We start from the raw sequence: 13,419 nt of genomic DNA, 5'->3' as shown, positions 1-13,419 counted from the left end.
GGCATCCGCTGCGTAAAAAGGTGCTGGATAAGTTGGTGGTTCATTCCGCTGTGGCGACCACGGATTTATAAAAGGACTAAGCCGACAAGAAAATCAATGAATGACTTCCGAAATCTATAACAAGTGTAAATTTTCGCCACTTCTGGGGCGTGTGCGAAGTTTTGTGAGTTTTCAGACATGTTTAGACCCTCAAAATTGCAATTCATTCCGGAAAAGAAGAAGTTTATTCGGTGCTTGGTCCCTAAATACTGGAGTAAATTAAATGCTCATTTTAAATACATGTCATGAGAATTAATTAATTAATATATTTAATTAACTGATTAATTAATTAATTTAATGCAGTGCTACTTGTACAATCTGAGACCCACTTTATATTGAATATCAATCAGACAGTGGAGATTGTTCATTTAAAAGAAAACAGAGCTTAAACATGCTGATTTTGTAACTGCATACAGTTCGCCAGAAGCGCTTGACCCAGGTTACTGCAAAATTAAAAGTCCTTCAGCATACTTCCGCATACACCCTATTGGAGCACCCAGAGGAATCCCACGTGAACATTAGGAAATCCAAATATATCGTTTTTGTTTCATTTTTGTTTTGTTTTGAGAATTTAACTCGATGCAATGTTCATTTAAAGCAGGGTTTTTCAAAGTCTAAGACAGTGGGCCTCCCTTTTGACACAACTTATCCATTGGCGCCTCCCTCCTCCCAAACACGAACGCACACACGCATGCACACGCACACACACAAAATTCTGGAGGTTTTCCTGCTACCTCATCATGCTTGGTTTCAAGGTGTCGCCGAAGTTTAACAGGTCTCATGCTGTCATTAGCCAAAATATCTTGACAAACCACACATAAAGGTCGTGGTTCATCAGCTGGTCCTGTCCACGTAAATCCTAAACTCAAATACTGATCATCATATTGTCGTCTTTTGGGTTTAAGCCCTGAACTTGAAGGCTTTGAATTGGGGGGTCTCAGAAACTGATCCATTGTATTAGCAGCATAGACTGTAAATTAGCAGGCATATACTTGTAATGGCGGGCTTGCCAAACAGAAGCGAATTCACAGCTATGGCCTTCTGGGTAAAAAAGTTTTTCTTATATTTGATGTATTTTTTTTTTTTTAGCTTTGTTTAATTAAAATGTTTAAAAATAATAAAAAAGTACATATAATAATTAAACTTAATAATTATATTTTTATTATATAATATTTTTTCCCGCGCCTCCCCTAACATGCTCTGGCGCCCCCCAGGAGAGGCGCGCCTCACACTTTGAAAACCCCTGATTTAAAGCAATTACCAGCAGATTTGTGATTGTTTACTCAAAGCAAAACAAAAGTCTTCCAGCGCATTCCAGAAAGCCTTTCCAACAGGCCTTTCTCCGCAAACATCTGGAGGTTTTTATTATGCTTAACTTTTGTCTTTCCATCAAACATTTTCCCTTTTTTTTTTGTAACTTCTGGACGGCGGTGTATGGAAACAAACAAAACCATAAACAACTGGAGTCAAGTCACACATTCATGTCATTTAATGGAGGTTACTTTCATACAGGTTCCAACATTGAAAAGAAGAAACAAAATAAAAGTTATAGAGTTTGGAGCACAGCCTCATAGTGACATGTATTAAAGGGGACCTATTATGCCCCTTTTTTACAAGAAAGAAAAATACATCTCTGATGTCCCTATGTAAAGTTTCAGCTCAAAATACCACACAAATAATGCTTTACAATTGCCCCTTTTAGGCCATGATATAAATTGTGCCGTTTGGTGACTGTCCCTTTAAATTCAAATCAGATTGTGCTCTTTTTAAAAGAGGGCGGAGCTATGAGTGCCTATATGTCAGCATAGTGGCAGATTCAAAACTCTAATGCCCTGCGACTGCTTCTCACTCAGGGCTGTTTATGCTAATGAGGGAGAAATCGTCAGTAATGGGCGTGGCTTTCCTCCTTTGATGACATGCATAAAGGAGAATTTTATCAAGTGTGATTATAAAAAATACAATTAATAAATGTTGACCATTAGAGTCTGGCTTTATTCACACACTGCTGTGTTTAAACCCCTTATAAAAGTGTATTTTGCATAATAGGTCCCCTTTAAGCATACTTTATATATATATTTACTTGTAAAACGATCATTAAATATATCAAAATCTGATTTCTATTCCTCCCCTGAGTGTTTTTATGCTATAATAGAAAGGGGTTTACCAAAAAATAAAATAAATAAATAAAAGTTTAGCAGTATTTACAGAATGGCAGCATTAAACATTAGACATTTCCAAAAGCGTCCACCGACATTGCATAGCTGTTCATGCCATGTACTGTAGGTGAATGTGCCGGTAAACAGCAATGTGTTAACGAGAAATACAGCGTCCGACATTCCCAAACCTAAATATATCTGAACACAAAATGAAGTAAAACGTTGATACTGAATGCATGAAGGCACCACAGAAGACATCTGAAGCGAGAAAGACGCTCTTGGACATACTGACAATGAACTCGTGACCTGTCGAGCAGACTTAGTGCACAAAAAAAACAACAACATTAAATGTTTAAAAGCATTTTAAATGTTTTAAAATGTAATGTACACTCCATCAGTGCGTCTTATGAGGATCTGGCAACATGACTAATATGTAGAATCTGATGGATGTGAAGTCTGCTAGTTGAAAAAGAAGGAATAGTTGATGTTTGAGATGTGCATTCTAGCATAACCTAATGTCAGAAATCATCTCATTAAATGTTAACATTACAATTTAGTTTTAAAAGAAGGCTATTCTGCTCACCAAGGCTGCATTTATTTGTTAAAACACACCGTGAAAGCTGTTAAACGGTGAAATATTATACAAGTTTGTTGAAAACAGTGAGTGTTTTCTTATCCAGTGTAGTTTCAAATGTAATTTACTTAAGCAATTCAAAGCTGAATTTTCTTCAGCTTTCTTTACTTCAGTCTCAGAAATCATTACAGTATGATGATTTGCTCATGTTATAATCAGTTGTTATTCATGCAAAATCACTACACTAAGCTTGTCTTGTTTCTAGTCCAAATAACTAAAATGGATTAAATCAATTAGCTTTTGCTAGACAAGCAAACAATGTTGACTTGTTTTTAGATATAATGTGTTGAAAATAAGTGAGTTTTTGAGTAAAACAAGCAAAATAATCTGCCATTGGGAATATTGTTTATGCGCTTTGAAGTTAAATTATTTTACTTACCCTATTGGCAGATTATTTAGTCTGTTTTGAGGTAAACTTTAGATTTTTTTCTTTGCTAAAAAAGGACAATATTTTTTTAGTTACTATTACTTTTAAAAAATTACATTTTATGTTTTAAACAAGAAAATGCTTCTTGATTTAAGAATTGTTTGATACTTGAACTAGAAAAAAGCTTCTGCTTTTATACTTCATTTCAAAATGAAGCGAGTTTTTCCTTAAAACAAGCTGAATAAACTTAAGTGAAAGCAAAAAACAAGATTATTTTGACTTATTTATTATTATTTGACTTATTATTGAGTTGATTTAAGAACTTTTAGATGTTTGAACTTGATACGAGACAAACTTTAAGAAAGTAAAGCATTTTTTGTGCAGTATAATAATGATTCCACAAGTATCAGCACTGATTTTATTTTAATTTTTTGTCTTGTTTTATATAAGATGGAAACTGTGAAACATTTTATGTTTAGGCTTTTTTGATTAAAAAAAGAAAGAAAGTTCAAAATAACAGCTTTTATTTGTTATCGTTTTTTAAACAAAAAGATCTATTTTTGCTCTTGAACAATTTATTGTGAGGCATATGGTAAACAAATGTTTATTTAATTTTTATTATGGTAATTTTGAATGATATTATTTTCCAAACCAACAACAACAACAAATAATAATCATCATAATAATAATAATCATAATAATAATGTTTGTTTTTGAGCAGAACATGACACTAGAATATTTGAAGGATTACGTAAAAGCTTGAAATTCAGCTTTCAACCACAAGAATTAAAAATAATTAAATGTAATTAAAAACATTTTAAACTTCACCTCAAAAAATGCTTTTCTTATTAAAAAAAAAATGTTGTCTTGTTTTTAGACCAAATGCCAAAAAAAAACAAGCAAACATAATTTGCACATGGGGTAATAATCTTGTCAAAGCAAAAACAAGATCATTTTGCTTATTTTAAGGGAAAACTCACTTAATTTTGACGTATTATTTCTGAAATCAACACAATATATTTTACTTGTCTATAAAATACTTCTTGATTTAAGAATTTTTAGATATTTAGACTAGAAACAAGACAAAAACTTTTTAAAATAATAATACTTAAAATGATCGGAAAATTATCAAAATAATGCAGACTTTTTTTTTGTCAAGATGGAAACTGTGATACGTTTGAAAAAAGAAAGTAAAAAACAACAGCTTTTATTCGCTATCTTTTTTTTTTTACATTATAAAGATCTATTTTTGCTCTTGAACAATTTATTGTAATGAATAAAGGTATATAAATGTTTATTTAATTTTTATTTTGGCATTTTTTAAAACGTTTTTTTAAAACAAACGTTTTAGTTTGCTTTCCAAACCGACAACAATTACATTAACAACAATCTTCGAGAGCAGAATATTCATGAAACTAGAATATTTGAAGCATTATGTAACTAACCAAGCTTAAAATTCTGCATTAAATCACCTAAAATTAATAATAATTACATTTTATTGATTACATTTTAATATTAATATATTATTATTTATTATTTTAAATATTATTAATTATTAATAATTATATAGTCTTGCTTTAAAAATAATGCATCAAAATAAAGTGTTTTTTTCCCCTAAAAAAGCTAAATAATCTGTCAATGGGGTAAGCAAATGATTTCTGGATCTTTTGCAGTGTACATTCAATAAAATATCAGTTATTTACAGTAACACTGCAATAACATTTCACAAACTATTTAATTTAATCAAATAAATGCAGCATTTGTGAGCAAAATAAGCTGATTATAAAACATTGAGACAAATTATACTGATTCCAAACTTGTATCTCTAATAAACTAAGCCACATCTCAACAACAACAACTGTGGCAACAACTTTAAGAATTAAAACAGAAGCAGGCCCGTGCACATCTTTTAGTTCTGAAAAAGAAAAAGAAAACCAGACAGAGTAGTTGTTCTTAAAATAAAGAGTTAAAACACTGTCCAATCTTTATCCGGCTCCCACAATAGCATATATATACCCCCACGAAGCTCCAATAGCAATCTTCCGGTCTCTTTTCGTTCCCGACCTCTCACTAAACAGACTCTCTCTCCATTGGAATAGTAGTGACCCCGTTTCCCCCACCTGGTTTCTTAACACTGCAGCGCCTCCAAGTGGCAGGATGCTGGAGCAACGCAGTGTTTCCTGGCCAGACCTGAGGGGTGTGGCAGGACTCCGGTGGGAAAAATAAAACAGGACAGTCAGTCATTGGTTGTTTCAGGATGATTGACACTCAGACCCGGCTAGTAGGGTGGAGGTGGTAGCTGCAGTTCTGGATGTCGTTCCCGTCACTGACACCCTCAGAACAGCCGCTGTTTTCCCTCACTAGGGAACACAAATAAACAGTGTTGGGTATGTTGCTGTAAAAAGTAATTAGTTACTACTTTATTTATATAAAGTTAGGATGCCCTAAATGATTTACATTCGGTAAATGCCACAATAATGAGATTATTTTTCAATAATAAAGATTTTTTTATTAATTTCTAGACAGTCAAAAGTTTACACACATTTCCTTGGTATTTTTTTTAGCTTTGCTTTTAAACTGTATATCTTTGGTCAAATGTTTTGGGTATCCTTCCACAAGCTTCTCACAATAGTTTGCAGGAATTTTGGCCCATTCCTCCTGACAGAATTGGAGTAACTGAGTCAGATTTGTTGGCTGTCTTGCTCACACAAGCTTTTTCAACTCTGCCAACAAATTTTCTATAGACCTTATTCTAAAATGCGGAAGTGCGCCTGTTTTCGCGATTGTCTTAGAACTTCCGATTCAGTCGCCTATGGGAGAAATGACTAGGAATAATAAACGGCAGAAAATGGTCAAACTACTTGCTCTACAAACAAATGTTTGCATGACTACACAGACCAAGTAGAATAATATAATAAGAAAATATCAAATTGCAACATCAAGCAGCGTAAAGCGCAGTTTTTAACATCAAAAAATGAATGGAAGTGAATGTGACCGGAGGTCGTGAGACAAAAAGATTCAAATGGCAGCGCCCACTCGTCGGCGGAGAATAAGGCGAATAGGCTTGAGATCAGGGCTTTGTGATGGCCACTCCAAAACATTCACTCTGTGGTCCTTAAAGCACATTTTTCCTAATTTGGCAGAATGCTTAGGGGCTTGGTCTGTTTGGAAGACCCATTTGTGGCCAAGTTGTAATTTCCTGGCTGACGTCTTGAGATGTTGCTTCAGTATTTCTCCATAATGTTCTTTCTTTATGATGCCCTCTATGCTGAAGTAGACCAGTCCCTCCTGCAGCAAAACAGCCCCACAACATGATGCTGCCACCCCCATACTTCACAGTTGGTGTTCCTAGGCTTGTAAGCTTTCCCCTTTGCAGTGCTTCTTGTACAATCTGAGACCCACTTTATATCGCATATCACCCAGTTAGTGGAGATCGCTGATTTTTTATAGAAAACAGACCTTAAACGCGCCAATATTTGCATTGGCATACAGTTCGCCGGAAGCGCTTAACCCAGGTTACTGGCAAATTAAAAGTCCCATTAGCATGCAATTGTAAATGTATTTTCAAAAATTATATTTCTATGTTTTGGTCTAAACCAGTGGTTCTCAAACTGTGGTACGTGTACCACTAGTGGTACGCGGGCTTACTTCTAGTGGTACGCGGAGGAATCACTGAGTAACAAAAAAATAAATAAATACAATTTTGATCATTTGATGCAAACGATAACACCAATGTGATCAGTATTGGTTGTTTTCTAAAGCCTATGATCAAAGCATTGTGCTTAGAATGTTTAATTTAGTGCATGGCGTCATCAGCTGCTTAAAGTCAATTTAATTGGCACAGATCTAGAGAAAGAGGTGTGTGGTGCTTGCAGAACTGATACTGTACGAGCAGTGGTCCCCAACCCTTGGGCCACAGACCGGCACCGGTTTATAGATCAGCTGATAACGACCGCACAAAAAAATCATTAATTATTTCAGTTTTATTTATAATCTGAGTCTGAATAATCATTTATTTTTAAAAAATCTTTTATTTTGAAAAATGACCATATTCTGTTGTTACATCTTGGTCACCTGACTGCCAAGATTTGACCCATAGGCTAGCAAAATTAGTGAGAACTGCAGCACAAAGCGCTTGCGTATTCCAGGCGTCCCCAAATGAAAACATCTTAACTTTTCAGAATGCCACACCGCGAGTCATGCGATAAGAACCGACAGATCAGCTTCATATTATTTATGGAATATAACTTCATTGAATGAAAATGACTTAATTCATTCATGCTTCGTTTTCGAACTGTGCTGTGCTGTAGCTGCTTACTTTGACTAACTACGCTACTTTATTTCAATACTGGTCATTATGGTGGTACTTGGAGAGACAACTTTTTCTGAAGTGGTACTTGGTGAAAAAAGTTCTGGTCTAAACTATTGTTCTTAACTATAATATACAGTATGTGCAGACAGCTATATGATAGCCATCGAGGATTCAATTTCATGCAGTATAAATATCTGGGTTTACTTCAGAATGCCTGTCAGTTAACGGCAGTGTATGTTTGCGGTGAAACCTTTGCAAAAACCCAATGGTGTCTGTAAAAATGCCAGGTTTCTCCACTGACCGCTGTCGTCCTCGTCCCCCTCGGGCAGCAGCAGGTGACCATGGCATGGGCTGGGCAGTGTGTTCTGCGGCGGACCCTCCTGACTGGTGCCCAACTGCAGCCTGCGCATGTGCCGGACCACTGCTGTGGCATTAAACGCTTGCTGTGGGGCGAGAACAACAACACAAAGACAACATGACAAACCTTTTTTTTTTTCAGCTGTGTAACACCAACATTTAATTTAATTGAATGATGTGCTGTGTAATAACATCAGGCTTCTTTCAGGTTTAGAGTGTCTTATCTTTCTTTTCTCTGCAGATGATCTCAAACAGCCTGAATAATATTCAGGTCTGGACACTGTGGATGCCATTTCATGACTGTCTCTGTTTCATCAGCTCTTTTTTAATCTCCAAATAGGATTTCACCACACTTAACGGATCATTATCAAGCTGAAAATGAAAACTAGTACCACTGAATTTCTTTCCAGACGAAATGGACTAATGTATAAAACCTGTCTGTACATTTCAACATTCACAATTCCATTAATGCCGACAATATTGTAATCAACACTGGTAGAAATGCAGCTCAAACAGCCTCAATCCATCATTGTCTTTCACATGTTTTAAACAGCTAGACCAAAATAATCAAAGCTCCAACCGAATCTAACTCAAATCTTAACAAACCATACATCAACTGAAAGATTATTTATTGATACTGCCTTTATGAATATACATTTTAAAACAATGACAAAAATCGCTACTTATGTATCTTATGTATGTACACTCACCGGCCACTTTATTAGGTACACCTGTACAACTGTTCATTAACGCTAATTTCTAATCAGCCAATCACCTGGCAGCAACTGAATGCATCTAGGCATGTTTACTAGGTCAAGGCGATCTGCTGCAGTTCAAACCAAGCATCGGAACATTCTTGAACATGACAATGAGTTCACTGTACATAAATGGCCTCCACAGTCACCAGATCTCAATCCAATAGAGCACCTTTGGGATGTGCAGCCGACAAATCTGCAGCAACTGTGTGATGCTAATATGTCAATATGGAGCAAAATCTCTGAGGAATGTTTCCAGTATCTTTTTGAATCTGTGCCACAAAGGATTAAGGCAGTTTTGAAGGCAAAAGGGGGTCCAACCTGGTACTAGTAAGGTGTACCTAATAAAGTGGCCGGTGAGTGTATTTTATTTTACCATAAAGTAAAACAACATAACTGGGGCCTAAAAATCTCAGTAACTTCTATAGTCCGCGCTAACTTTAAAACCTCCACTTGCTCCTAGGATTTACCTTCCACTTGCTTTTGGCAAAGTTCTTCTTAATTTGGGCACTGACAGATTCATGGATGTTCTTATCCAGGGCCGTGTCTCCAGCAATCCTGAAATACAAAACGCATTCATGTTTGCTTTGTTGAGTTTCCAACATGTCATCTGGTCATGTATGCGCCAATAAAAGCAAAATTCCTTGAATAGGCAATCTGCTTTTTATAAGGAAAAGTTCATTCATATCAAACACAACGCTCTGTCATCATCTATTCTCATATGTTGTTTTAAGTCAGTAATATGACTGACTTTATCTAGACAACTTAAATGTTGTTACTAATATCATTGCGTCAAGAATTAGCCAAGATTCGGGTGTAATTCACCGAAAATGGTTCATTTAGCTACAGCATACAGTATATATGAAAAATGCATGACTGGTTAGCAGGGTTGGATATTATTATATTTTACAATCATATATTATAATCTTAAAGTGACCCGAATTGTACATTTACTCAAGTGGTTCCAAACTTCTTATGACTTTCTTTCTTCTTTTAAACACAAAAGAAGATATTTTATAGAAAGCAAATAACCTGTAACCAATAACTTCCATAGGGGATGAAACAAATACTATGGAAGTCAATGGTTACAGGTTTTCAGCTTTCTTAAAAATATTTTCTTTTGTATTTAGCCGAAGCTCATGACAAAATTTTCACTTTTGGGTAAACTAATCCCTTTAAAATTAGTTAACTAAAAAAAAAAAAAAAAAAAAAAAAAATATATATATATATATATATATATATATATATATATATATATATATATATATATATATATATATATATATATATATATATATATTGTATTTATTATTATTTTTTTTAATAATAAAATACAAAATAAAGTAACACATTTATTTACATAAAAAAGTCAAGATTGCAATAATCTACTTTTAAAAGTAACTTTACCCAACACTGCTGGTTACAACACACGTGAAAAATAGTAGTTTAGATTATAGTAGCTTTATTTTATTACTAAAAATCTTAGTTCATTTAAATTATTTCTAGTTTTCATTTAGTTCAGTGTGATGTGTTTTAATAAAAAAATGCAAATATTGACAAACCACACAACAAATATACTGAAAACAATAAATACTTAGCACAAAATATTATCATAAACATTTGCATACAGTACTAAAGATGGTGAATCCAATTTTAGAGTAAATACATGTTAAAGTCTATTTTTTTTAAAAAATTGTATATGTAATTTTGGAATTTTGTTACTATAAATTATTTAGTAAACAAAAATAAATGATTAATAAAATGTTCCAGGGTTTATTATACATGATTTATGCATATTCGTAATGTATATGCATATACATAATATATCTATAAAAGTATACCCTCTTCGTCTTAATAATAAATCTCGCTTTAATAACATCTCACTTATTTTGTATAGTAACTTTTAGTCATTTCTAAAAAAAAAAAAACATCAATTTTACTACCTACTTCACTTAAAGGTGCAGTGTGCAAGTTTGACACCCAGTGGATGAACTAAGTATTGCATTCCTGGTTCAAAACACATGCGAATGCAGGTTCCAGATTGACGACACCAACAGGAGCGAGCCTGACTATTGAGCCTAAAGGCTGATTTAACCTTGTCTGAATAAAAGCAACAGCATGTGATAGAAGAAACATTCTCCATATTAAAAAGAGTTTTTGTCCAAACCAACACCTGAAATGTATACTTTAGAATTGGCTTCTATTTCTTGCAGCTCATCAACAGAAAACAAACAATGATCACCTCAGGGGCACCTCATGTGCTTTATTCAGTGTTAATTGCTAATAATGTGAGTTTGAATGCCATTTTACATGACGTTTATTGCCGTACTACTGAAAGCAGCAGCAGATAGTTCATCTCAGATATTTGAAAATTGAACTTTAGACCTGTGACAGTGCAAACCAACACATATCAGTGATTCAGCATCTACATTTAAATAACGTTAAAGAGGTTTAATATGTATTAATTAGATTATAAACATGACCATTTTCGTTGGAGTGCAGTGAGTGCAGTATTCTGTGCTTCTGAATGGCTGTATTTAAATCTCTGCCCTTTTTCGTTTAGTGCAGGGGTTTTCAAAGTGTGAGGCGCGCCTCCCCTGGGGGGCGCCAGAGCATGTCAGGGGAGGCGCGGGAAAAATATTATATAATAAAAATATAATTATTAAGTTTAATTATTATATGTATTTTTTATTATATTTAAACGTTTTAATTAAACAAAGCTAAAAAAAATAATACATCAAATATAAGAAAACCTTTTTTTTACCCAGAAGGCCATAGCTGTGAATTCGCTTCTGTTTGGCAAGCCCGCCAATACAGGTATATGCCTGCTAATACAATGGATCGGTTTCTGAGACCCCCCGATTCAAAGCCTTCAAGTTCAGGGCTTAAACCCAAAAGACGACGATATGATGATCAGTATTTGAGTTTAGGATTTACGTGGACAGGACCAGCTGATGAACCACGACCTTTATGTGTGGTTTGTCAAGATATTTTGACTAATGACAGCATGAGACCCGCTAAACTTCGACTGTTTTGACTGGGATGAACAGTTCTTGGATCTGTTCTATTCATATTGAACCATCATCCTAGTTTTAAAAACGTTATATTAAAATACTTGTTATTACTCTGTAAATAATTGCACTTTCATGCAAATGATGATAAAAGTGAGTTAACAGTCTGACATCTGTCTGTGTCTTTATATATATATATAATTATATATATATATTGCTTTTCACTGCAAATCTCATCATGTAGCGTGTTGCTAGAACACGGAGTTACCATGTAAACGGCTCAAGTTCGTTTACATTCGTAACGTTTATATTATTTCTAATTAATAATCACTTTATGTGGATCACTGAATCTGCTTCTCATTTCGGGGTCTGATACTGTCCACCGGAGGTCACATTTCAGTCCCGGACTCATACTTTAAGAGCCTTCATGACTGAATCAAATATGCTGTTTTCCACAAAGGCAACCCGGGGTGCTGAAATATAATTGGCTAAACTGGCAGTGGGCGGGTTAAATGAAGCAAAACAAAGGCTGCTGTTTCAGCACATACTGTAACACACATTTTCAAAGCATTATAACTGATTTCAGCATTGTTTTTAAGATAAACAAGAATGTTCAGCATGTTTCTTAAATATCTGCAAACATATGATGGTGTTTTATGCAGAGTTAAACAGAGTTAAAAACTCAAACAGCACCTTTGAAAATAGAAAGAATCTTCAAAATGTCCCTTTTTCTCTTTCATAAAAGAAAGTTTTATGGCTTTGGAGCCGCATGAGGGGGAATAAATGATGTTGTTGGAAGGAATTCCACAAGCTCTAGATCATCCGCATCTGGCAAAAGCTCCTCATTGTGTTCTTGGATTTTACCGAAAGGTTGAAAGTTGATGGTTCATGACACAACGCCTGATTGCTTTTGCAAGCATCAAATCCACAACATCTGGTAACTGCAGTGCTTTACGGCAACAAATATCTGTATGTGAGCCGTCATTTATGTGTTTTTTTATTGATGAATATGTAAAATGCAATCAATGAAAGTACCACACTGGAGATTTAGACTATAATTATTCGGTCTGAAGTCTTACCATGGGTGCTGAAGGGCTTGTTCACACGTGTAACGCTGATTGGGATCTTTTTCCATTAAATGGACAATAAAATCTTTGGCTGAGGACAAAAAGAGCACATTGTTAAAAGTTCAGATCATGACGTGACGCTTTCCATAATCTCATTCAGAAACTGTCAGAGGAAGAGAGATCGAAAGAAAGAAAACAACTCGGCTCCTGTGACATAAATGCAGTGTTTTCATGGACTTACTAAATACAGTGCCTAACATATACCAGTACAACCATCACAAATCTCTCATTTAAAGGTGCAGTAGGTGATCTGTCTAAATTCTAACCGGTTAGCATAAAATCTTTGAAATACAATCCCTACCCTGCCATCCAAAACCATGCCTCCTGATTTCACGAACGTGCATATTTAAGATGACTGAGACCCACTAGATCTTGTCATTTGCCAGTTAGAAAACTTTATAGTACTTTATAATATTCTAAACGAAAAACTGTATTATATCTAGCACGTTTTCTGTTGTGTAGCAAGCAAAACTTGTCATATTGTACAATATTTCCTGCATCAGGGTACTTACACCTTTTCCAACTACAAATTCCAGCACTTTTCCAGCACTTTCAAGGTGCATTTGGATGCTTTTCCAGCACCTAATAACCACGGTTAATTCTGTTTATATATGCTGTATGTACTTTGCCACATTTAAATCCATTGTGCTATTTTAAAGGT

The 13,419-nt window shown here is 34.7% G+C and overlaps 1 protein-coding gene across 2 annotated transcripts in view; it reads right to left on the bottom strand.

The window, feature by feature from the left end:
- Positions 1–1,505: 1,505 nt before the first annotated feature.
- camk1b (calcium/calmodulin-dependent protein kinase Ib) overlaps positions 1,506–13,419 on the bottom strand; it is a 104,974-nt gene continuing 93,060 nt past the window's right edge. For both annotated transcript variants that reach the window (XM_087273125.1, XM_087273126.1), the window contains 4 exons: positions 12,711–12,789; positions 9,091–9,178; positions 7,810–7,951; positions 1,506–5,556 (listed from right to left, as the gene is read on the bottom strand). In XM_087273125.1, the coding sequence (XP_087129251.1) occupies positions 5,465–5,556; positions 7,810–7,951; positions 9,091–9,178; positions 12,711–12,789 (401 nt within the window). In that variant the 3' untranslated portion in view covers positions 1,506–5,464. The remainder of the gene's footprint in view (positions 5,557–7,809; positions 7,952–9,090; positions 9,179–12,710; positions 12,790–13,419) is intronic.

Source organism: Danio rerio, chromosome 11, assembly GCF_052040795.2.
Source record: "Danio rerio strain M-AB ecotype USA chromosome 11, GRCz13ab, whole genome shotgun sequence".
Classification (NCBI taxonomy): Eukaryota; Metazoa; Chordata; class Actinopteri; order Cypriniformes; family Danionidae; genus Danio; species Danio rerio.
Note: the sequence above shows the minus strand (reverse complement) of the source record. Positions and strands in the feature narration are given on the sequence as shown.